The sequence below is a fragment of the Zalophus californianus genome, chromosome 1, assembly GCF_009762305.2.
Source record: "Zalophus californianus isolate mZalCal1 chromosome 1, mZalCal1.pri.v2, whole genome shotgun sequence".
In the NCBI taxonomy this organism is placed as follows: Eukaryota; Metazoa; Chordata; class Mammalia; order Carnivora; family Otariidae; genus Zalophus; species Zalophus californianus.
Window position 1 is genome coordinate 202,827,884 of NC_045595.1, and position 25,034 is coordinate 202,852,917.

General features: G+C 46.4%; 1 protein-coding gene across 1 annotated transcript in view; it reads left to right on the forward strand.

Annotated features, from left to right (window-relative positions):
* The window catches only part of HUNK (hormonally up-regulated Neu-associated kinase), a 101,459-nt gene that overhangs the window by 25,249 nt on the left and 51,176 nt on the right, over positions 1 to 25,034 (forward strand). Inside the window, exon 2 of the mRNA XM_027581720.2 lies at positions 16,145 to 16,437. Within this exon, the coding sequence (XP_027437521.1) occupies positions 16,145 to 16,437 (293 nt within the window). The remainder of the gene's footprint in view (positions 1 to 16,144; positions 16,438 to 25,034) is intronic.

Genomic DNA, 25,034 nt, shown 5'->3' on the forward strand with positions numbered 1-25,034 from the left:
CAGAATGATTGTCCCAGTCTGGGAATTGCCATACTGTGTCACCCCAGGCAAGTCCCAAAGCCTCTATTAAATACAGTTAACCCCCTCTTGTTAATGGAAACAAAATGGAACTCCCAATCCTTTCTTGAATGGTCACATTTTCAGAGGGATTGGCTAAGAAAAATGTACTTTCACAAATGAGGGGTTTTAGAGAAACTAAGAGAAAGGTTTTAAGTAAACTCTTTAATTTTTTTAAAATTTTATTTTATTATCTTAATCACCATACATTACATCATTAGTTTTTGATGTAGCGTTCCATGATTCGTTGTTTGCATGTAACACCCAGTGCTCCATGCAGAACGTGCCCTCTTTAATACCCATCACCAGGCTAACCCATCCCCCCACCCACCTCCCCTCTAGAACCCTCAGTTTGTTTTTCAGAGTCCATAGTCTCTCATGGTTCGCCTCCGCCTCTGATTCCCCCCCCTTCATTTTTCCCTTCCTACTATCTTCTTTTTTTTTTTTTTTTTACATATAATGTATTATTTGTTTCAGAGGTACAGGTCTGTGATTCATCAGTCTTATACAATTCACAGCATTCACCATAGCACATACCCTCCCCAGTGTCTATCACCCAGCCACCCCATCCCTCCCAGCCCCCACCACTTTCTAAAACACACTGGCATTTAAGGAAACTCAACAATAGCAACAGAAAGTACAGCCCCTTTGGGGATGGGTGTGACTTTCTCAGCAGATACTTGCAGTCACTACTAGAGGCTTGAAGACCTCTTTAAGGAGGATGGAGCCAAAAACCAGTTCTGTTTCTTCCTAGAACCATCTCAAGTCCCCCCATTCCCGTAAGCTAAGCACTTAATCACGGCTCTCTAGTCGAGTATTCAAGTTGTGACTATACCCTACAAAGGACTTTTTTTTTTTATGGTCAAAGATTGAAATTCTGGCAGATTTTTGACAGGGATCTGCTTCAGGAAATCTTTTTGGCTTTACTTTTGTTGCCATTTTCTGTCTCTGCTTACTTTTTTTTTTTTTTTGCTAAACCTTAAGTGGACAAATGGTGAAGAGTAGAAAGCATATTTATCTGACGTTTCCTAAACTTCATGTATCCCTAAAAGCAGCCAAAAAAGAAAAGAGAAGAAAAGGAAAAAAATCCACTGTGACAAATGCAAATAAAAAGATGGCGGCCTCCTTTTCCAAAGATAAGCAGGAGGTAGATGTCCAAAGTTAAGACCTAAAGGATGTGCTTATTTGTAGAAAAGTTAATGACCCAGAGTAGTATTTTGAAACTCATAAGCAGGGAAAACAGGTGACAGAGATAAAAAGAAACTCAGAGCACTATGATGATTCAAACTGAGTTTCCTTAGATCACATTGCCTCCCACTGGGAAGTGCTGGCAAGCTTCCTTTGGATTCGTTGCTTCTTCTCTTAATACTACAATTTGTGAGAAGTTTTGGTGGGGGTTATGGGCTGAGTTGTCTCACCGCAGAATTCGTATGTTGAAGTCCTAGCCCCCAGTAGCGCAGAATGTGACTGTATTTGGATTTGGATCTTTAAAGAGGTAATTACTTTTAAACGAGGTCATTAGGATGGGCCCTAATCCAGTCTGACTGGTGTCCTTCTAAGAGGAAATTAGGACACACACAGGCACAGAGGGAAGCCCATGGGAAGATGGAGGTAGAAGGCAGCCATCTATAAGCTGAGGAAGGCCTCAGAGGAGACCAACCCTGCTGACACTTTAATCTCAGACTTCTAGCCTCCAGGACTGTGAGAAAATAAATTTCTGTTGTTTAAGCACTTATGCTGTGGCAGCCTTTGCAAACGAATACGCTGGGAGAGATTTATTATAATGATGGAAAGAACAATCTGTATTTAAAGAAAAAAGAAAGAATCAAGCGCTCGGGGGTTCGGGTTTCACCCAGGCCTTCTCCCTGCAACCCCCACCCTGTGCACACATGTGTGCAAACACGCACACACCTCCCACCAAGTTCCCTTGTTATCTTCTTGTGAATTCCTTGCCCTTCCTAAGAGCCATTATCTGCTGTCAGTGGAAGCAGAACATTCAATATTCCCAGTGAGTGGAAGGGAGGCCAGGAGGATTTATGGTGTCATTGCAGGAACACAAATTCTGCTTTTATACAGACTGACACCATAAATGTCTGTGTATAAATCAGAGCAGAGTGGAAAAAAGACCTGGCTTTCTCTTTCTGATGAACACAGGCACTGGGGCTGGCCCTGACATTGAGTGTGTGATTGAAGTGGAGGGGAAGGAAGCCATGTGCGCACGTGCCAGGGGGAAGCCATCTGCAGACGTTTATTGAGGACCTCATGTGAGAGGGTCACCAGCAGTCCCGGGGGCAGGAGATGGGAGGGCTGGTAAGGATTCCTGGGCTCAGTTAATGCACAACTATTATTTCCATGAAATAGCCCCCTTTACCCGAGCAGTCCTGACTTTTGTTTTCTCCCCCATTGGCGCTATCTGCAGAGATCAATCATACCCTGTCCTACTGGCTTGTCACTGTGTTTGCTCAGTTGTAACTACAGCTAATAAATGGTTACTGTGTACCAAGCACTTTGCGCGATGTACTTTGGCCGCCATTATTACCCCCTCAGATGAATAATCTGAGGCTTATTGGGGTTAGGTTTTTTGGTCCAGGATTTCTTAGTTCTGGGACTCCTCCCTTGGTTTTGTTCTAAAAGGCGTGTGGTAGTAGAGAGGGAGACAAACTATGAGAGACTCTTTAACTGTAGGAAACAAGCTGAGGGTTGCTGGAGGGGAGGTGGGTGGGGGAACGGGGTAACTGGGTGATGGGCATTAAGGAGGGCACATGATGTGATGAGCACTGGGTGTTGTACGCAACTGATAAATTCTTGAACTCTACATCTGAAACTAATGATGCACTTACTGTATGTTGGCTAGTTGAATTTAAATAAAAAAAAATAAAAGGTGCGATTTCATCCTCACTACAAATTTGTGTGATGGGTAATCTACAGAGCTTGTAGATGAGACAGGGGAGCATTTCTTTGCACATTCATTCATTCATTCATTCAGACTTTTCTGTTGAGTGCTCTGTCTCAGGAAGGTAGTGTGCTGTGTCCAGGGCTCAGAGGGTAAGGGACTTGGCCAGAACCATCAAGCCTGGACAGCGCTCTCCCCACACCCTGGTCACTCGCCGCATGTGGCTGTTGAACGCTGGAAACATACCTGATCCAAATTGACATGTGCTCTAAGTGTAAAAAATACATGTCAGACGTCGCAAAGTATGAAAAAAAATGTAACATATCTCATTAATAGTCACTCACGATAATAGCCAAGATCAGTGTGTTCTCTGCATTGAAGAGTCTTTTGGTTTGTCTTTTTTTTTTCTTTGTTCATTTGTTTTGTTTCTTAAATTCCACATATGAGTAAGATCATAAGGTATTTGTCTTTTTGCTGACTTACTTCACTTTACATTATACCCTCTACATCCATCCATGTCTTTGCAAATGGCAAGATTTCATTCTTTTTTTTGTGGCTGAATAATATTCCATTGTGTGTGTGTGTGTGTGTGTGTGTGTGTGTGTGTGTGTGTGTATGTATACATATATATATATATATATACATACCACATCTTCTTTATCCATTCATCTGTCGAGGGACGCTTAGGTTGCTTCCATAATTTAGCTATTGTAAATAATACTACACCAAATATAGAGGTGCATATATCCTTTTGAATTAGTGTTTTTGCATTCTTTGGGTCAACACTCAGTAGTGGAATTACTGGATCATAGGGTAGTTCTATTTTTAACTTTTTGAGGAACCTCCATACTGTTTTCCAGAGTGGCTGCTACCAGTTTGCATTCCTACCAGCAGTGCACAAAGGTTCCTTTTTTTCCACATCCTCACCAACACTTGTTGTTTCTTGCATTTTTTATTTTAGCCATTCTGACAGGCATGTGGTGGTAGCTCATTGTGGTTTTGATTTGCCGTTCCCTGATGATCAGTGATGTTGAGCACCTTTTCGTGTATCTGCTGGCCATCTGGATGTCTTCTTTGGAGAAATGTCTGTTCATGTCTTCTGCCCAAATTTTAATTGGATTATATTTGGGGTTTTTTGGGGCATTGAGTTGCATCAGTTCTTTATATATTTGGGATACTAACCCTTTATCGGGTATGTCATTTGCAAATATGTTCTCTCATGCAGTAGGTTGTCTTTTAGTTTTGTTGATTTTTTCCTTTGCTGTGCAGAAGACTGTGTTTTGATGCAGTCCTAAGAGTTTACTTTTGCTTTTGTTTCCCTTGCCTCAGGAGACCTATCTAGAAAAATGTTGCTATGGCCGATGTCAGAGAAATTACTGCTTCTGCTCTCTTCTGGGCTCTTATGGTTTTAGGTCTCACATTTAGGTCCTTAATCCATTTTGAGTTTATTTTTGTGTATGGTGTAGAAAAGTGGTCCTGTTTCATTCTTTGCATGTAGCTGTCCAGTTCTCCCAGCACCATTTGTTGAAGAGACTGACAGAGCTTCAGTTTGGCAAGATGAAAAGTGTTCTGGAGATGGAAGATGGTAATGGCTGCACAACAGATATGAACATACTTAATAATGGTTTATTTTATGGTAGGTGTCCTATCAAAGGAAATAATAAAAAAGAACAACCAAGACCCTAAGGACCACATGTCTCACTGTGACTATTATGTGCAAATATTTGACCAGAAACAGCTGGGTCAATGAAAGTTGATAGGATGGAAGCTATTCAGAATAAAATGTTCCAAAAAAAAAAAAAAAAAGCAGAGGGGGAGGTCAGGGGGGCTGGTGTGCCAGATCAAGAAGGATTTTTTAATTTCTCATTAAGGAATCAAGTTTATTTTAAAGGATGATCATAACTATCCTTAGAAGGACAACTCTAATGTCTCAGTGTGGAGGCGGGGGGGAGACCTGAAGGAGTGCAGGGAAGCCCTTAGAAGGCTGGCCAGAGCAATAAACATGGCAAGAAAGGAACCTTCTGGAGACTTTTGATAGGACACCTACCATAAAATAAACCATTATTAAGTACATGGCTTGCTAGGGAGGGTTGGGGTACAGCCCGTCCACATGGGCAGTGGGGAAGCTCCTCTTTTCAGCAAGTTGATAGTGATGGATGGCCAGGGGTAGTCATGCCCAACCAACCCATTTTGTTTTGGATTCATCCATCTACTGGCTTTCAGATGATGTCATTTGAGGCTTCCTCTCCATTGTCACCAAGTGATAGTCTGGGTAATTGAAAACGGGTCCAAACTGGAAGAAAAATGGAGCAGGAAGGGGTTGCTGGGGGATCGGAGTTGGAGACAACTGGGTATTCAGTTTTTTAACCTAGGTATTTATGGATTCAATATATTTGGCACTTCAGGAGCCAAGCATGGTGGGGAGTACCAAGATTAATTCTATGCGGTGTAAAAAAACAAACAAACAAACTTGTCATCTGTTGCCAAACTGGGCCTCCTGACTCTTTTCCAAAGCCAAAGAGAAATGATTTTAGCACTACCTGTTTTAATTCGAACTTCATCTCCCCTTAAGATTCCCGAGTTGTGGAGAACTTTGGGCCCCGGAATTTGGGGTTACTTTTTATCCCGCGGATAATAAATACATTTTGACGACCAGAGGCGTGCATATCCTATCTACGCAGATGGGCTCTGGATAAGAATTCCAGTTTGCGTATCTACTGCCCTTGGTATGCGGCCCCACCAGTGCACCTTGCCTTCTGAAAATTCTCCAGTTTGCATTTTTCCTTGCTTGCAGGAAGCAGTTTCTGGTTTCCCACCAGCAGGATGTTTCCAGGGTGTCAGGACGTGATTTGCTTTCTGAGCTGGAGCTGGAGCCTGGGCACAGAGAATCCCCAGCGACCGAGGTTTCAGAACGCCACGGGGTGGGCTTACCTTGCGAGCCGGCTTTTTTTTTTTTTTTTTTTCCCTTCCAACGGAGTCGAGTTCTTTGCTTTTACCCAGCGCTGGGTTCTGTTATCGTTGCCAAATCATGTCCTAATGAGCTCTGTTGTTTAAATTGGGGAAGGAGACTTTTCCCCCTCATTTACAGGAAGACAGATTTTAGTGCACAGCAGCGGGAGGGTGGCCATGGGGAGCCAGGGGTCAGAAGCCGTCGCGCTCCGCTGCATAAAAAGCAGCAATTAATGGACCCCTATAAAAGACAGCGATGTGTGTTTGCTGTCTAGCATCGTCTCTCTGTGAATCAGAGCAACCTTGAAATTAATTATAAAGCCAGCAAAGGATATTTTCTGCTTTCTGTGAAATAAGTATCCTGCACACAGGCACACGTTCCACTCGGGTGCATTTACACATAACGTTTCTTGGGAAGAAGGCGTGAAACCAGTTTATTTTCAGAATTCCCCACTGGGTCATGCTAATCGACACAGTTTTCAGCCCTTGTACATCAGCTCAGGCTTGGGCTGGAGCCCGGAGCCTCAGAGCCCTCAGCCCCTTGTCATTTTCTTCCTGGCTTTAGCTCACCCCTTGCCTGATTCATTTCATCCAGCATTGTTCTCCAGACTTTATTGTTAGAATGCGATTTACAGAGTAAGCCATTCTAGTATTCCTGATAACTTTCTTAGAGGTTCTGCATTAGGCTGCTAGAGCTGCCATCACACAATGCCACAACCAGGTGGCTTAAACCACAGACACTTATTTCTTAACAGCTCTGGAGGCTGGAAGTCCAAGATCCAGGTGTCGGCAGGTTTGGTTTCTCCTGAGGCCTCTCTCGTTGGCTTGCAGATGGCTGCCTTCTTTTCTCTATGCTCGTGAACCCCTGGTGTCTCTTCCTCTCTGTATAAGGAGACCTGTCCCATTGGATAAGGGAACCCCCCCGGTTTCTTGTTTACTTGTAATCACCCCTTTAAAGGCCCTGTCTCCACATAGTCACATGAGAGGTTAGGTCTTCAACATATAAATTGGACGGGGAGATGCAATTCAGCCTATAACAGATTCTGATGTAGTTAATAGAATCTTTTTCTTCCAGCAACACTTGTACTCATTCATTCATTCCTTCCAGAAGTACCGGAGTGTTGTCTATGTGCCAGAGACTCTTCTGGATGCTGAGAGCATGGGAAGGTGCCTTGGCTTCTTGAGTATCCGAGGGTGAGGCAGATTCCATACCCAATCAATGAGCTGTGTACGATTTAAGAAGTGACCAGTGCCAGGGTGGGGGAGAACAGGCTAGAGGAATTGTATCAAGTGCTGGGTGGTTATAGCTATAAATAGGTGACTCAGAGAAGCCTCTCTGAGAGGTGACATCTCAGTAAAGTCTTGGAGGTGAGGGAGTAAGTGTGCGGCCCCATCCCCCAGGTGGGATATACCTGTCACATCCGAGGAACGGTAAGGAGGCAGTGGGTGAGCTGAGGGAACGGGAGGGGGACCAGAGGGCGACGGAGTCAGAGAGCGAGCTGGCTGCGTGTTGGGGAGCTGTGGGCGTCGTCAGCACTTTGGCTCTTCCTCTGGGAGAAATGGGGGTTGGTCCTTGCTTTTGGAGAGCTTTCCTGTCCCCTCCCCCTCCCCGATTAGTTGCTCTCGAGAAGGTGACAGGTGGGTCAGACAAGTTTGGGAGGGAGAAGGGCTCTCCAGCAGATGCATAGTCCAGAGTTAGATGTGGCGGTGAGAGGGACTTAGGGTGGCACCAGGGGGTGGCTGGTGAAGAGTGACGGATCTTCTGCACTGGAATGCCAGGGTGCCATACACACGCTTTAACGCTGGTCATGGCGCCTCTCTCCCTGGTGACTTCTCCCATACTCAGCCGGATGCTTAGGAAGCACGAAACGGCTTTATGTGGGAGGATGGCCGGACGGTTCCAGTACATGTGTGGTGAGCAGGGGACATCAGCCCACTGCCTTTAGCTTGGCAGTGACCCCCAATTTCTTTCTCTCTCTGACTCACCCAGAGAGGGCCACCAGGGAGACACTTTGTGCAGTGTCCTCCGATCTGCTTCCGCTAGCATTCAGTCTAAGTTGTGTGGCTTCTGTCCAGGCTGAAGTGGCATCCAGAAGGCACACAGGTGGTGGCTGTAGGCATCCGTCCTCCCTCCTTTTCTCCCGCTTTCCTTAACTTGCCTCTCGTACATGTTTATTGAGCTCCTCTGTTCCTGACACTGTGCCAGGCACTGGGCATGCAAGGGTAAGCCACCATTTGGAGTGACAGTGGGGCTCATGCCAAGAAGGGGGTTCTAGAAGAGGGTTCTAGGAAAAGGACGAGGCTTGAAATAAGCTGAGAGGGGTCCAGCGGGGCCGATCCCAGAGTCTGGAAGGGGGTGTGGAGGTGAGCGAACGTAGTGCCGGGAAGCAGGGTCAGCCTGTTATAGCCCAGTAAGAACACAGGATAGAGTGAGGGATGGTGAGTGCCATGGTGGGGGCACAGGGCATGGGCGCAGCTGGAGTTGGCGGGTCTGGGAAGCCTCTCACGGAAGGTGACATTTCTCAAAGTGGGAGCGTCTGTGTCTCTGCATCATAATCCCACACAAACTGAAACACGTCCATAGGTGGCACCACATTTTATCATTTTAATGGTCGAAGGGAAGGATTTTGGTCTGCCTGTCTTACAGCGGAGGATGGGGAGGGCTTTAGTGGTTAGACCTACCCAAGGCAGGAGTAGAGGTTACCAGGAAGCCACCATACCCACCACCTGTGGCACACTGGTGGGACCATCCGTCCTCCCTTCTTTCCTTCCTTCTCTCCCTCCCTCCCTTTCTCTCCCCCAGTAGCTCCCCAATAGCCAAGCACTGAGCTAGAAGCTGGGAACCCAAAAGAGAGGAGGCCAGACACTGGAGGTTTCAGTGAAGGTGTCCCAAACTGTTAAGCGTGTGTGGTGGGTGTGAGAGCTGGGGAAGCGTCGGTGACCTGAGGCAGTCTGGGGTGGAGAAGTAAGCTGTTGTCTGAGGTCAGAAGGGAGTGGGGCCTGGCCCGGGTGGGGGGCAGGACTGGGGCGGCAGCCCCGAGGGGATGGTGGAGACAGAGCTCAGAGAAGAGGTATGAGCAGTGCTCTGACCGCCTGACCGGGGGGTCTGAGGGCCCCAGACCTGCTTGTGAGGACGATGGGGAGCAGTGGAGATGGGAGCCTGGAGGCGGGGCTTCCTGGCTCTGTGTCCACTCCTCTTGCACAAAACATGCAGCTCCCAGCAGTGAACACTTCTTGAGGGCTTCCATGAATGCTCCTGGTGCTGAGCACCCTTCTTGCGTGCCCTCGTTTATTTCTCCCCTATGAGGTATGCACTATTATCCTTCCCTGCGTTTTTTTTTTTTTTTTTTTTTTTTCTTTAAGCGAAGGCTTAGAAGGGTCCGGGCTATGAAGTGGCAGAGACAGGCTTGGGAGTCAAGGCTCTGGAACCTCAGAGCCTGAAGGCCCAGCTGCCATGCTGTACCACCCCCTCACCTGCCGGAGTGTGGAAAGCAGGTGAGATCAGGAAAGAAACAGGTCCGGCCCCAGCCCTTGGTGAAGGGATATGAGCCCTTGGCTCTTACTTGGTTTTCATTCTTCTGCAGGATAAGGGAATCCCATGGAATTGTATGATGCTGGGATGATCTTGTGGTCTGCTTGGGCGGCCATAACCACAGACTACAGATTGGGGGTGTAAGCAACAGACATTTATTTTCTTACAGCTCTGGAGGCTGGACGTCCAAGATCAAGGTGTAGGGTTGGTTTCTGGTGAGGCCTCCTTACTTGTTTGTAGATGGCTGTCCTCTTGCTGTGTCCTCACGTGGCCTTTCCTCTATGCTTGAGCAGAGAGAGAGAGAGAGAGAGAGATCTGTGGTATCTCTTCCTCTTCTTATACGGACACCAAGTCTTATCAGATTAGGGCCTCACCCTTATTATCTCCTTTAATCTTAAATACCTCCTAAAGGCTCTTTTCTCCAAATACAGTCACCTTGGGGGTTCGGCTTCAACATACAAATTTTGCGGCAGGAAGACGCACTTCAGTCCATAACAGATGGTAAACTTGAACCACAACAGAGGATCTGAGTTCTCCCCATGAGAGAGCCTGAAGATCCATGTCTCTTCCATAGTGTATACTTGGCGTGTGGAACAGTGTCAGGTGTATTTTAGGTGCTTAATAGATGTTCGCTGAAGAAGAAAAGAGTCATTTGAGTTTAACATACATTATTCATTAAGAAACCAAAGCATTCTGGGGGCGCCTGGGTGGCTCAGTCCGTTAAGCGCCCAACTCTTGATTTCAACTCAGGTCATGATCGCAGAGTCCTGGGATGGAGCCCCAAATCAGGCTCTGCGCTCAGCAGGGAGTCTGCTTGAGGATTCTTCCTCTCCCTCTGCCCCTCCCCTGCTCGTGTGTGCACGCATGCACTCTCTCTCTCAAATAAATAAATCTTAAAAAAAAAAAAGAAAAGAAAAGAAACCAAAGCATTCTGGAAGAAAGCTCCTTTTTTGGCTAATTTCCATGTAATAAGAAAATTCAGTTGGTCATGGCCTCTTACTCCCTGTGCCTTCTGATTATTTAAAACATGGTATGAAAGCGCTTAGATTAAGGAAAGACTCTAAACTTTCCAAAAACACAGCACACATTGTAGAAGGGGTAAAACAACCCATATGTGTATGTTTTTGTGATATTAAGGAGTAGGTCTTTGGTCAGCATTCTTTTTCTTAGTCGTATGGAAGATCCATTTTGCATCTGTCTTTTCATTTTAGAGATTGGACACATCTACAATTCTTGATGTGTTTGAGAGTAATGAATTTTAAAGGCAGTGGAGGTGATCGAGGATGAAGGGATGAATTTTAAATCCTGTTAACTCTGATCCTATGTAGACAGTCTCAACTAAGTCAATATTTAAAGAAGATGAGAGACTAGGCTGATATTAAATCATTGCCTTGGGATTTAAAAGCAACTCTATTCCAGAGAGTTCGGGATGCCGAAATGCGGTCCAGGTTTCCTTTTTAATCTGCCGGGGGAAGGAAGCGCACATTTTTTTTTTTTTCTTAGCTGAACTAAGCTGGAGTGCTTTTTCACCCTCTCTATAGGTTGCTTCAGTAAAGTAACATGGTAATGATAGTAAGAGCATCAATTTAAGGAGCACTTACTATGGGCCCGACATCGTACTAAGTGCTTTATGCACATTATCTTAGGTACGAGTGTGTGCCATGATGGGGTCAGATGATTTTGTGCATCCCTCCTTCTGAAATACAATTCAGTGTTGGAATTTTTCCTCCTAATACAGGCCATTAAGCACGATTTCTTTTCTGCAACTCATCTTTCTCCTGTCGAACTGGGATCCAAGCACTTGAGCTCCTCCCCCTTCCCTGTGTTGCTCCTCCCCTTCCATGCGGAGCCGACTCCTCCACCTTTTCCTTTTCATCCTTAGGATCTTCTTACCTGCAGATACACCTTCTCTCCTGCATCTTCTCCCCCCCCCCCAAATATTTATTTATTTATTTTAGAGAGAGAGAGAGAGAGAGCGTGCACAAGCGGGAGGGGTAGACACCACAGTGATTAGAGCCTGAGTCAGGGTCGATCTCACAACCCTGAGATCAGGACCTGAGCCAAAGCCAAGAGTGGGACATTTAACCCACCCTGCCACCCAGGTGCCCATCTCCTGTATCTTTACATAGCTGCCATCCAGTTATCTTAGATACACTCATTATTTTGGTCTTGGGGGTATTTCCTTTCCTTTCTTAGGAGCTTAGCTATTTATTTTTTATTTATTTATTTTTTTAAATGGCTGCTTTTTTTTTTTTTTAAGATTTTATTTATTTGAGAGAGAGAGAATGAGAGATAGAGAGCACAAGAGGGAAGAGGGTCAGAGGGAGAAGCAGACTCCCTGCTGAGCAGGGAGCCCGATGTGGGACTCGATCCCGGGACTCCAGGATCATGACCTGAGCCGAAGGCAGTTGCTTAACCAACTGAGCCACCCAGGTGCCCGAGCTTAGCTATTTAAATTTGCTGATCTTATCCATCATTGGTAGGCTTTTTTTTTTTTTTTTTTTTTTTGGTGGGAGCAGGGGGGATGGTGGAGGACGGTAGGAGTTGCCAGGTTGTGAGAAATGCAGTTTCTTACTTAATGAGAGAAGTTGGTGAATAATCCGTTTCACTGTGGTCCACTGGAGCCGTGTTATTCTCTCTCTGTTCATTTTCCACCACTCCCGAAAGACTTGGCAACTCCTCTTGGGAACATGGGGGCAGTCTTTGGAAACGGATCCCTTTGTAAGATCTTGGGAGACTTTGCAACTTGAGTCTGTTGACGAGCTGGAGTCGTTGGATTCGCCTTCTACAGCAAGATTGTTTCTCCTGATGTGCCGAGGATGGCATCCAGGCTTCCCTACTCCCTTGACACCCCCTCACCACCCGCCCCTCTCTAAACACACGCTTTCAGTTGGGTCCTTGGCCTTGGTCCTCAGCTTGAGTCTGCACCCATTTAATTTTTACTTTGTACAACTCCCCTGACTCAAGCAGTTTCTCTTTCCGGCGAGAGACCCATCAGCATGCCGAGATTCCACCTTGTAGAATCAGTGTTGGATCTACTCTGCCTGCAAATCTCTGATTACTGTCAAATTAAATTAGATGCCTCCCTTTGCTGATCATTGACTGCCTTTCCCTTAATTTCCCGCTCAGTGTTTCCCATTTCAGTTGTTAGAGATGACGCTGATGTAATCAAGAACGGCATTCCATTTTTCAGTATTACTAAGGCAGAGGTGGTAAGTGTCGGGGGTGAAGTAAAAAGCCTGGGGCCGGGGTGGTGCATGGAAATGGAGGGGGTGGTTAATGGGGTGACTTGGGGGGCTCAGGCTTTTCACCTGGGGGGTTTCTCAGAACCAGCAGAAGGTGGGAACCCAGGTACCCAATGACAGGGGAGCACATCTGGTGTGCTAGTTTCCTGGGGCTACGTGACAGAGCCCTGCACACTTGGTGGCTTAAAGCAACAGGAATGTATTCTCTCGCAGTTCTGGAGGCCAGAAGTCCAAAGTCGATGTAACTGGCCCAAACTCAAGGTGTTGCCAGGGACGTGCTCCCTCCGATGGTTCTGGTAGCTGCGGGACCTGGCTTGTGGGCCGCCGTCTCTCTCCTCCTTCCCACAGCCTGCTCCTCTGGGTATTTGTGCGAAATCTCCCCCGGCCTCTATTTCATAAAGACACTCGAGCTGACATTCAGGGCCCACATGGAGGGTCCCGGTTAATCTCATCTCAAAATCCTTCGCTAGGCCCCATTCACATGGTCCAGGAAATAGGACTGAGAGTCCTTGGGTGGCCCTTATAGAACTTACGACAGACAATTGAAGAGCTAACTAAATTATCCTAATAATTATTGTGTGCTCTGTCGAAAAAGGCAGATCGTATTACTGCCAGGCTTTCAGACTATTGTTTGTTCATAGGACTTTTAAGAATTTCGTTGCTGGAGGGTGTATTTTTAAAACATTGCAACACAGACTCAAGCAGAGACAGAATCTAATTGTACTTTTCAGCATCCCTCTTTCTCTCCACCCTCACGAGACAGTGGATATATACATACGGGTATGTGCACGCGTGTTTATGCACGTGCACACCCATGTATGTGTATATGTGGCTGTAGAGGTCTGTGTATGTCTATGGGCATGTGCATGTGTGTGTATATATGTGTGTATATATATTTTTTGGGGGCGGAGGGTCACAAATGAGTACAGTTTTTAAAGCTTTTAGTCTAGCATTTCCTGACCTTGTCAGGGCCAAACTACAGCCAGAGCCTAACTTTAACTTCTGTGGGGGGACAACCTCAGCCTCAGGCTGACTTGGGCTACAGCAGACCCCCAGCTTGTCTGGTCCGTTGGCTGATGGTCCCCTCTTAGTCATATCTTTGGATTGAGGACCTGAAAATCCCCCATTAAAATGGGTGAAGGGGTTCAAAAGGCACAAACTTCCAGTTATAAGATAAATAAGTGCTAGTAACACACAGCATGATGACTATAGTTAACAATACTGTCTTGTATATTTGAAAGTTGCTGAGGCAGAACATCTTAAAAGTTCCTGTCTCACACACACACACACACACACACACACGCAAGTTATAACTATGTGTAGTGATGGATGTTAACTCAATGTATTGTGGTAATCCATTTGGAGGATCTACACCATCTCAAATCAGTATGTTGCCTACCTAAAACTACTGTACTGTTATATGTCAATTTAAAAATTAAAAAAAAAATAAGTGAGACTCTGCTCTCCAGAAGAGATAATAAATTAAGCTATTCACAGCTATTTTTGCATCAATGGTTCAAAATAAAAAGGTTCAATGATTCGCTCGGGTGGTAACCTGTTGGTCCGTTACTGTTTATGCAGAGCTGTGCGTGATGAAGAGGAGAGTGGTCCCTGCTTCAAGGGCTGAGTGCTCAGGGGGACCGCAGCTGGTGGCTGTGGTGGGCCCTAGGGAAAAGGAGAGAAAGCACCCTCTGGGAGGGAGGTGGCACTTGAGTTAGCAGCTTCAGGACTGGGGTGTTCGGATGGGTTGGGGGTGGGGGCACGAGCACAAGCTTGGAGGGTAACCCAGTGTGTATTCAGGAGAGAGAGGAGACCAGCTCCCAGGGCAGCTGGGGTTGGCCTGGTTGGAGGAGCCTGAGTGCTGGGCCAGGGAGTGTGGACCTTGCCTTGTAGACAGCGGTGAGTCCCAAAGAGCTTTAAGCGAGAAATCAGAGTTCCAGACCCAGTGATTTCGAGGCAGAGTATAAAGTGACTTCAAGGGCAGCCAAGACAAGCACTAGGGAGAAGGGGCAGGGCATCGATGTCGTAGTCCAGGCTAGTGGTGGCCAGACTTAATTATTATTATTATTATTAAGGATTTTATTTATTTATTTGAAAGAGCAAGAGTGAGAGAGAGCGAGAGAGCATGAGCAGGGGTGGGGGTAGAGGGAGAAGGAGACTCCTCCCTAAGCAGGGACCCTGACGCAGGGCTCGATCCCAGGACCCTGAGATCATGACCTGAGCCAAAGGCAGACGCTTAACTGACCGAGCCACCCAGGCGCCCCCAAGACTGAATTCATTTTTTAATCACAAACCTATGTCAGGAAAATAATGTGTGAACTCCTCACGGCAAATACTGTCTATCAGTCATCTACCAATCATTTATTTTTTCATCTGTATCATAACTCTGTACTAATATGTTGAGTATATTATGAAAGTTATAAAATATAATCACACAAAAAGGAAATACATAGAGGTGGAAGAACCACTCTTTGGGTTCCACACCCTGTGGCTCAGGAGCCTTCCATGAATATGGCTCTTGGGTTGTTCGAGTCCCAGGGATGGTGCGTCTGGGTGCTGGAGGCATAGTCCTAAATAAACCGGATCGGCGGCACGGGAACAGAGAGGAAGGAAAGGTGAGGAGGCATCAGTAGAAGGAATCGACATGATGTCAGCGGCTGGTCCCATGGCAAGAGGAGCGAAATCGTAAAGGGCAAAAACAGTGGTGTGTTTTAGGGCCTGGTGAGCAGGGAGGTGAATGCCACCAAAGGGAAGGGGTGCAGACCTGGCCGGAAAAGACAAAATCCCCCTCCTCCCTCTTTCCCTGCCTTTGTATAAGGCTGGAGGGTCTGTGCATGTGACATGTTGATTGTGAGGGCAGTGACCCAGGAGGGGTGTTCTGTGGGTAGCTGGGATACAGCTCTGGAGCAGCAACCACCAGGATCCTGATGTAGGGCCAAGAGCTAACTTGCACTATAACTCACCAAGGGGAAGAGGAGAATGCTGGAGGCCAGAGGGCCTGGTGCAGGGCAGGGAAAGGGCGGGAGAAAGGAGAGGGCATGGCATCCCCCAGGTCCCCAGCCACACCCTAGAACTGAAGATGGGGACAGACTTAGCTCTTTCAGAAATGGAGGCCCTGGGGATCCCAGCCCCTGGATGGATGATGGCTCAGCCTGAGAGGGAGCCAGGAGAGGCCCTTGGCTGGAGTAGAACTTGGTGTTTCAGGCTGTGGAAAACCAAGTTCAACACTGACTCTTCACCGCGCCTTCCAGATGACCATTCAAGTTTGCCTTTTTACTCTCTTCCTTAATAATTGGATCTGGTTCCTGATGTTACACTTTTCCTTTTTCCCCCTGATGCTTATTTTATAAGCGTTTTCTCCTGGTACAGAGAAGTAGCTATGTACTTTCCTAGGGTTTTTGTGAATGATGAGGGAATAACCTTTGCTTGCGATGTCTGACAACAGCCACGTTCTCGGTGTTTCCTCAGGTGGCCATAAAAGTCATTGACAAGAAGAGAGCCAAAAAGGACACTTATGTCACCAAGAATCTTCGGCGAGAGGGGCAGATTCAGCAGATGATCCGCCACCCCAACATCACCCAGCTCCTTGATATCTTAGAGACGGAGAATAGCTATTACCTGGTCATGGAGCTATGTCCCGGGGGCAACCTGATGCACAAGATCTATGAGAAGAAGCGGCTGGAGGAGTCTGAAGCCCGCAGATACATCAGGCAGCTCATCTCTGCCGTGGAGCACCTGCACCGGGCTGGGGTGGTCCACAGGTAAGGACCCTGCCCTGCTGCTGATGACCGACTCTGTGCTGAATGGCCCGACAGTGCTTCCGTGTGCTCTACGTAAGGCTGAATGGTTGCAGCGTGCTTTACAGTTCTTCTGCATGTGTCATGGAATTATTTTGTGAGCTGGGTTAATGCCATCGAGGGGTTAAGAGAGTGACATCAGAAGCCAGAGTGCCTGGGTTTGCATCCTGGCTCTACCCTTTCATAGTTGTGTGACCCTGGGCAAATTACTTAGCCACTCTGAACCTCAGTCTCTTCTTCTGTAAAATGAGAATAATAACGATACTTGTCTTGTAGTTGGTGTAAGGGTTGATAGAATGCTATGAGTGAATATATGAAAAGTGCTTGGAACCGGGCTTGGTACATAATATGGGCCATGTTAAGTGCTGGCTGCTTTTCTTTATTTGCAAAGTATAATGAGACCAGTTGCTCAGGAGCCTGAAAGAAGAATCAATGTTCAGATGGCATGAGATTGTTTTTCAGCTAGTGCTAGGGATGGTGTTTTCACTGTATTTGCCTTATATGTGGTGGTTGTTCAATAGCTGTTTTATTCATCTGAATTGAATCACCATTTAAATTGTGAACTTGCTCTTGCAAGGGAGGGGTGGTTCCCATAAGCCAGACCCACCTTGCGAATGCTTATGAAAATCAAACAAAAGTTTGATTGACCAGTCTGTTCCCTCCTGAGGAGGAGCTCCACGAGGAGAAGGGAATGGGAATAGCATTTTTAGCAATGTTGTCATTTTTAGTTCTGTATTAAAAGAAAATGGAAAAAAAAGAGAAAAATATATAAAAATGGCCCTCTTTTCCTCCTAAGGAAATGTGAACTTCACCAATAAATGCATAGTTCTTCCTTCTTGAAATTATGATTAATAATCACTCTAGGTTGTTGAGAAAAATTAGGGGTCATGTTTCATTGATTATCATTTTAAAAAGAAAGATCAAGTCATGAAATGCGTTATGTGCATGTGTGGGGGTATATATATGTGTATATACACACACATGCAGGCATATGTTTGACATTTTTTTGTATTGAGGTACAATTCACATACCATGAAATTCATTTTAAAGTGTACGATTCAGCTGTTTTAACATATTGACAGAGTTGTGCAACTCTTACCACTATCTAATTTTGGAATATTTTCATCACTCCAAAAAAGAAGCCCTGTACCCATCAACAGTCATTCTCCATCTCCCCCCCCCCCACCTCCTCCCAGTGCCTGGCAACTGCTAATCTGCTTTCTGTCTGTGGATTTGCCTGTTCTAGACATTTCATATAAAAGGAAACAAACAGTATGCGGTCTTTTAGGATTGACTTCTTTTTACGTAGCATCATGTTTTCAAGATTCATCCCCAGTGTGCCATCTATCAGTACATCACTCCTTTTTAGGGCTGAGTACTAGTCCGTTGCAGGGAGAGACCACATTTTGTTTACCCATTCATCAGTTTACGGACATTTGGGCTGTTTACAACCTTTTGGCTACTGTGAACAACGCTGCTCTGAACCTTCGTATAGAGGTTATAGCATGAACATGTGTTTTCACTTTTGTAGAATTCTACCTTTAGGAGCGGAACTGCTAGGTCACATGGCAACTCTGTGTTTGACCTCTGGACCAGACACATATTTTTAAAAATTCAGCTTCTCACGGTGTGTGTTACGTGTTTGAAAGCCACTCAGATTGCGATCAGTGAAGAAAGCAGCTCTAGGCCTTTCATTAACAGAACTTGTACTCATGGGATTGGATGCTCTGCCCCCTTGTGCATAAGCCTAGGGCCACCGTCGGGGTGGTTCCCTGGCTCAGTCCCTGCAGGTGGATGGTTTCCTCACTGAGGTGAGAGAATCTCTCCGTGTCGTCATGAAATCTCGGTTCATTAGAACTCTTTGAGTTTATATCAGCAAGGAAGGGAACATTCAGAAATTTGAGGTGAATAGCACTATTTTTGGCTCTTTCCCACAATACCCTTGTGAAGCCTGTTGTGTCACGGCTCTGCCACGATTAGGAGAACAACGGTGGTGAGTGTGCCTGGTTCTATCTTTGTTTATGGCCATGACAAAGGCAGAAACCTCAGGAATGAATCAGCCGGGATAACGGAGTCTGCTGGTCCCAGCGGACCCTGGACGAGCAAGGGAAAACCAGCGAGGGCTGTGCGTGGTTCCCTGGCCTCTCCCACAGGAAACTCTCAACAACGCTCTTAAAGTAATTTTAACAAATTCCAATCGCTCTCAGTGCAATTACTGTCAGAATGTCAAAGGAATGAATTTAATAATGTTTTGATAGCAAAGACGGTGCGCTCTTCCTCTGATCTCTGGCATTCTACTTCTTCCTCTCTCCTTGGAAAGAGACTCGTCAGCCCGAAATGGCAGAGGCTCAGATCTTTTAAAGTTAGGGAAGATGGGAAACCTGGAGGAGTTCTTCATGTTTCTGTCTAGCAATCACGTTAATGAATGCCAGTGCGCGGGACGTCGGGGGCTAGGTGGGGGAGAACGTCACATGAGGATGTTTGTTAGGAAGAGACTCATGGGTGACTTCAGCTGAATGACTTGTCTTTTTCCCAGATTCTATCCTGCCAATGTATAGCATACTTGACCCAGCTTACCGCTGGAATAGTCTTCACTGTAGCCCCTCTCCGTGGTGGAAATTTTTCTCTTATATGCTGCAGAGATGGAATGGACTTTCATAATTATTTTGAAGTTAGATTTTGCAAATGAATAAGAGAGTATAGTATTTCAGAGGTGGCCCGGAGTCACTCGTTGGGAAGATTTCTGAGCAAATAGATTGGATCATCCAAAAGGATTTAGGGTGAGTTTTGGTGGCTGTGTATATACGATGATTTAAAGGGCTTTTGGTTATGTGTGTCAGAGGATGCTCTAAATGCGAAGTTCCTGATTAGGCTGATACTATATCCTTGTGTTCTCATCGGCTTAATTCTTGGCGAAGCCTTCATTTCCTGTGACACGAAATCTAAATATTTAATTATCTACTTAGAACTACTGAAATATCATTTAAAGGAAGCAAATCTCAAAAAATCATGTAAATATTGTAAGTGGAAAGAGAAAAAAGGAAACCAAAGCTCTATCTAGCAGATTCCCTGAGCTGGCAGAGAAATTCATCTTAAACAGGACCTGCCAGGACCTTTGTGTCTTTTGCTCTAACAGGGCTGTGGCTAGCTTTTACGAAAGTAGAGTATGGTCTCATTTCTTCATTACCCCGTGTTAGGATTGCCTGAGATACTCCACGTTTAAGATACGAGTTTTTTTTTTCTTTCTTCTTTCTCTCAAACGTGCTCATCCAGCACGATGCCAAAACCTGATGATTTGCCTGTTGTCAATGGAGCGTTGACTCTTAACATCGATCAGTGAAAAGTGTGATTATACCGAGAGGCTAATTTGAGATTCATCTGTTCATTCAAAGTAACAAAGGCCAGTCAAACTGTACAGACAAAACATCACAGGGTAATACAATACTGCCCTCCCTAAGCAGGAAGAGACAAGCCTTGGGGCCCTGCGGGACCAGGATGGAGAGACACATGATCAAAGGGAGCGCGAGCCTGTATTTGGACAGACGTCCACGCCACCGCTCCCAAGGCCATGACCTTACTCATTTATCAATATTGGGAAAGGGCCTTCTGTGCTCAAGAGGAATGCAGTGGACGAGAAGGGGGCTCTTCTTTGTTCTCTTGGGCCTGACAAGAAGCACTGGTAGGGTCTTAAGTTCTTTTAACTCTTAGGTTTTCTTGGAGAGGGGAGGGAGGAGAAGGCAGATGAGAAGGGGGTAACTTCTGCTCACATCCAGGAACTGTTTGGGATCCCAGAGCCTTCTGCTGAGAGAGAGCACCTATCTGGAGGCGCCGGTGATATATATCAAAGGTTTTGTGTTTCAGCTGGATTTAGAAAATACGATTGGAAATAAGAGATTTCACAAAGCTCTAACGTAGCAGCTTTGTGGAGTGGGTATCCAGCAGTCAGCGGTGTTGATTCTAAAGCTAGACCGCCCGCACCCACATGCTGGTTCTGCCACTTAAAAGCTGCATCAGGCAAATCACTCAGGCTTTCGTGCCTCCCTACACAATAGGAATAATGGATAATCCACTTCACGCGGCTGTTGTGAAGATTGAATGAGTCAATTTGTGTAAAGTGTCAAAACTGAGACAGTAAGTACTGAGTGCGTGTTTGCTCTCATTAGTTCTGAGCCCACCTCATTCATTCTGTGCCTGGGAAACTGAAGCTCAGCGTTCTGTGTGCTGAGGGCCTCACGGATGTCCTGGGCTTATACTCATCCCGCTCATCCTTCAGGTCCTGGCTCTAAGCTCACCTCCTCCAGGCGGCTCTCCAGGCTAGGCCCCCCTGGTCATAGACTCACACTGCATTTCTGCTTTGCTTTCCAAACACTTTTCGAACGATAACTGACTTTGTTTGATATGTTTTCTGCACAGGCCGCAAGCGAGCTCAGCATCGAGCCTGGTAGGCACACAGCAAGACTGTTGAATGCATGAAGGGGAAGTTGAATGAGCACAGCTAGTGTCAGGGTTGGCCCTCGGATGGAAGCATTCTGGTAGCCAGCTCCGTGTTCGTTCTGGTATATTCCATTCTGTCCCTGGAATTTCAAGGGAGTTTCTTCATTGACTTAGTACCAATTTGTTTATTTTTCAGGTCACAATCTATAGAGTGGCATCTTTTTAGTGACTGAACAGCTCTTTCATTTTATAAACAGTTCATTTCTGGAGCACTGTAGGAACTCAATAAAAGGTTTCATTTGGAATATATGAATCAGGTACATGCTTAACAAATTATTCTTGTGTTTTATCAAAATGCCCATATTGTAAGTAAATCAGTGATTAAAAAAATCATTTGCTTTTCATACAGTGCTTTTGGAGATAAACCTAACCCAAAAAAACCCTCTTGTTTCCTGCAAAATGCTGATGGCCTTGGGGAGTTATGTGCTTTTCTTGGATGCTTTATTCTTAGCTTATTGCTAAAATCCATCTCCACAGGCCCAAATTTCTCCTCCAGACCTAATCCTGTCTGAGTTTGCTCTGGACACCCCCTGGGCTCCTGCTTCCTGATCTTTCATATGAGGGCTAATGGCCCCCAATGCTGTTTGCTTATCACCTGATTAATCACCCTTTCAAGTCTTTTCTGGGCTCTGCAGTGCACTTGTCTTATTATTATCCTCGGCTCCAGCCTCTCACCTCATCTCTGCTAGCAGTTGGTTAGCCTCCTGGTTAGCCTCCGAGCGGCCACCAAATGCTTGGGCACATTTTCCCACTTCCTCCTGCTCAGGGCCTGCCGGGCGGCCACTCTTGGGACGCCGTTTTTCGGACCAGAATCAGGCGCACGATGTTTAAATGACTTGCCCAGGGCCACAGGCTGGTCAGTTAGAGAGCCTGTCTGTCCTTGTCCCCAGCTGCTGGGTCTTGCCCTGAGACTGTGCTCAGTGCCTCTGCCTGGCTCCTCCGTGGCTCACACTGCCTGCTTTCTGCAGCCTTGAACCCCGGCTGGGCCTTGCGCTCAGTTCTTCGCTTTCATCTTCCGTCTCCACCCGAGAGGCATGCACTCCGGGGTCCTTTCGTCTAGGCCTCAGGTTTGTTAGGGGCCTGACCTTTCCTTCACTCCCATCCCAGTGTTCACATGCACACTCACACACACACACACACACACACACACACACACACACGTGCCCGCACACACACGTACACATGTGCAGCCCCACCCCACCCATATACACACATGCGCACACACGCATGCACGTGCTGCCCACCTACGCACACGCATGCAAGCACACACTCCCGCATACATGCATGCACACACAGGTATGCACGCACGCACATGCACACTCACGCTCTACGCTTCCCCAGTACTGCTCCCGGCTGCCCTTGGTTTGAAGGTGTCCAGCAGCTGCTTCCCCTCCCCTCACCCCCTGAGCACCAGGGCCCTGTATGTTTGTTATGGCAGCGGGGTCCTCCCTGACACACACCCCTCTGTCTGGGGGGCTGTGACTGGAGTTCTTGGTGGCTAGACTCCAAATCTTAGAGATTCCATCGTTCAAGAAACGCAAGGAGAGTGTGGGTGAATGAGTAGGTGCAGGGGGAGCGGAGGGGTGTGCTTGGTAGCCTGTGGGTGAACCTTTAATTGTTAGTCCTGTTGGAGCTTGTTCTTTTGAAATAAACTAGAACAAAGGGCTGGTGCTTAGGGCTTTCCCCCCTGGGTCCTCTCAGTCTCTGGAGAAACACCCACCAGCGTCGCCCAGTCTCCCCCTTCCCGAAGCACAATACACCCGGAGACCCAAGGTCAGATCTGCAGAGCGCTGTGAAGAGAGACCCTTGGGCATTTCTCCCAGAACTGCCCAGTTTCCAGGGAAGGCTCTGTGCCTGCACTCTGGGAGGCCTTTTCTGGGCTGGGCTCCCTCCTTTGTTCCCAAGACACATGGTAATTTCCTTTAGTAAATTCCCAAGACACATGCACCCCCCCACACCCGCCCCAGCATTGTCCAGGTAACCCGATCCTCTGGTGCCCCCTTATATTAGGGCATGCCCTGTCCCCTTTCTTGCTTGTCCTGACTCCTCTTTGAAGCTCCTTTGGCCAAGGAAAAAGCTGTTTCCCCCCATCCAGGGCCCTTTTTCTTCCCTTCCCTTTTTTTCCTGTGTTACAAGTTTACTCTGACCTTCCAGTCTGCCTGCCACAAGGAGAAACTCCTCACACTGCAGGACCGTGGGAAGAGCCCCCTACTTCTCTCTCCCCTCCATAAAGTGATTAATCTGATCCAGGAGCATTACTGTGAAATTGAGCATTGCCTCCATCAAGTGCGAACCAGTCAGCTGTCCAGAACCTTCCCCTATGTCAAATCTGACACTTAACAGAGCCAAATATTTTGTTCTTGGTGGTGAAACTAGTGTAAGTACAATGCTTTTCACATGGACCACGGGGAGGTTTTCTGGATAACAGAGGCCTACCAGTATTTTCTTTTAAAGACACATTGTGATACGCTCACACTAAAACCTTGTGAATAGATTCATCCCTCTTATTATTCAGAGAGGTGTCTCTCAGTTCTGTGGTCTCTCGGGAATATTTTGTGGCCTCTTTGGTCATTGTCGGTTAGCTGGGCAGAGGCTCCGAGTGGCCCACTGTGCTGAATGGGACTCATAACTAATTTCAGGGGGGTAAGGATGCTCCCTCTGCAGGGAACATCAAGTGAGGCCACTTGATTGTGGCCATAACATTCCTAGGACCTATCTCCTAGGAAGGGGAAAAAAATCCCAAAAGCTACTTTTAAAGAATTAATAGACTCTATTTTTTAGAGCCATTTTAGGGGTTACAGAAAAATGTGCTGAAACTGTCGAGTTCCCACATACCTTCCCATCCCCCCTTCCACATTGTTTTCCCTGTTAATGTCTTGTTAATAGCACAGGACATTTGTTAGGATTGATGAACCAATACTGATACATCATTAGTGACTAAGGTCCACAGTTGACATTAGGGCTCACTCTGTGGTCTGTAGTTCTGTGGGTTTTGACAAATGCATGATGTCAGTATCATAAAGAATGATTTCACCACCTATATGCAAAAAATATGCAAAAAAATATGCACCTATTTGAAAAAAATACCTATTCACCCCTCTCCTCCTCCTTCAGGCAGTCAGGGATCTTGTTACTGTCTCCAGAGTTTTGTCTTTTCCAGAGGATCTATGGTTGGAAACACACAGTGTGTACCCTTTTCAGACCAGCTTCTTTCACTCAGAAACATGCATTTGGGGCACCTGGGTGGCTCAGTCTGTTAAGCGTCTGCCTTTGGCTCAGGTCATGATCCCAGGGTTTTGGGATCGAGTCCCGCATTGGGCTCCCTGCTCATCGGGGAGCCTGCTTCTCCCTCGCCCCTTGCTCCTCCCTCCCTGCTCATGCTCTCTCTCTCTCTCTCTCTGTCAAAAAAACCAAAAACAACAACAACAACAACAACCATGCATTTGGCTTCCTCCTTGGCTTTTCATGACTTGATAGCTCATTTCTTCTCATTGCTGAAAAATATTCCATTGTCTGGGTGGACCACCGTTTGTTTATCCGTTCACCTACTGGACAGGTTGGTTGCTTCCAAGTTTTGGCAATTATGAATAAAGCTGCTCGGAACATTTATGTCCACACATTTTTGACTCTTTTGAGCAAATACCTAGGCAAAAAAGACTTCTAAAAATATGATTTTAAAGCCTTTTTTCCTAACGAGTCAGAAGGAAAATGTTGTCCCCCTCCTTCTAGATATCTTTTGAAAGACAAGGCAGGAGGTAGAACTAGATGAAGCCAAAAGCGGTCAAATGTTCCTTTAATTTGGGTGGATTGGGTTCACTCATCTCCTGGACAGAGACTAATGGAGCTCACCTTTAACTAGTCATGGAATCTTTAGGCAGTTAGACTGGTTATTGCTGAAATCTTTTAGACACATTGACAAATGGGTCATATAGGGGCAAACAACCGGTGAACAGGTTTGTTCTGAGCATTTGCCTCGGGGGCTGGAATAGGTTACTATGGGATGCGGTGGGTAAAAATGAAAACCTATTTCATTTTTTTTCATTTTGCCTGATAATTACATTTAATAC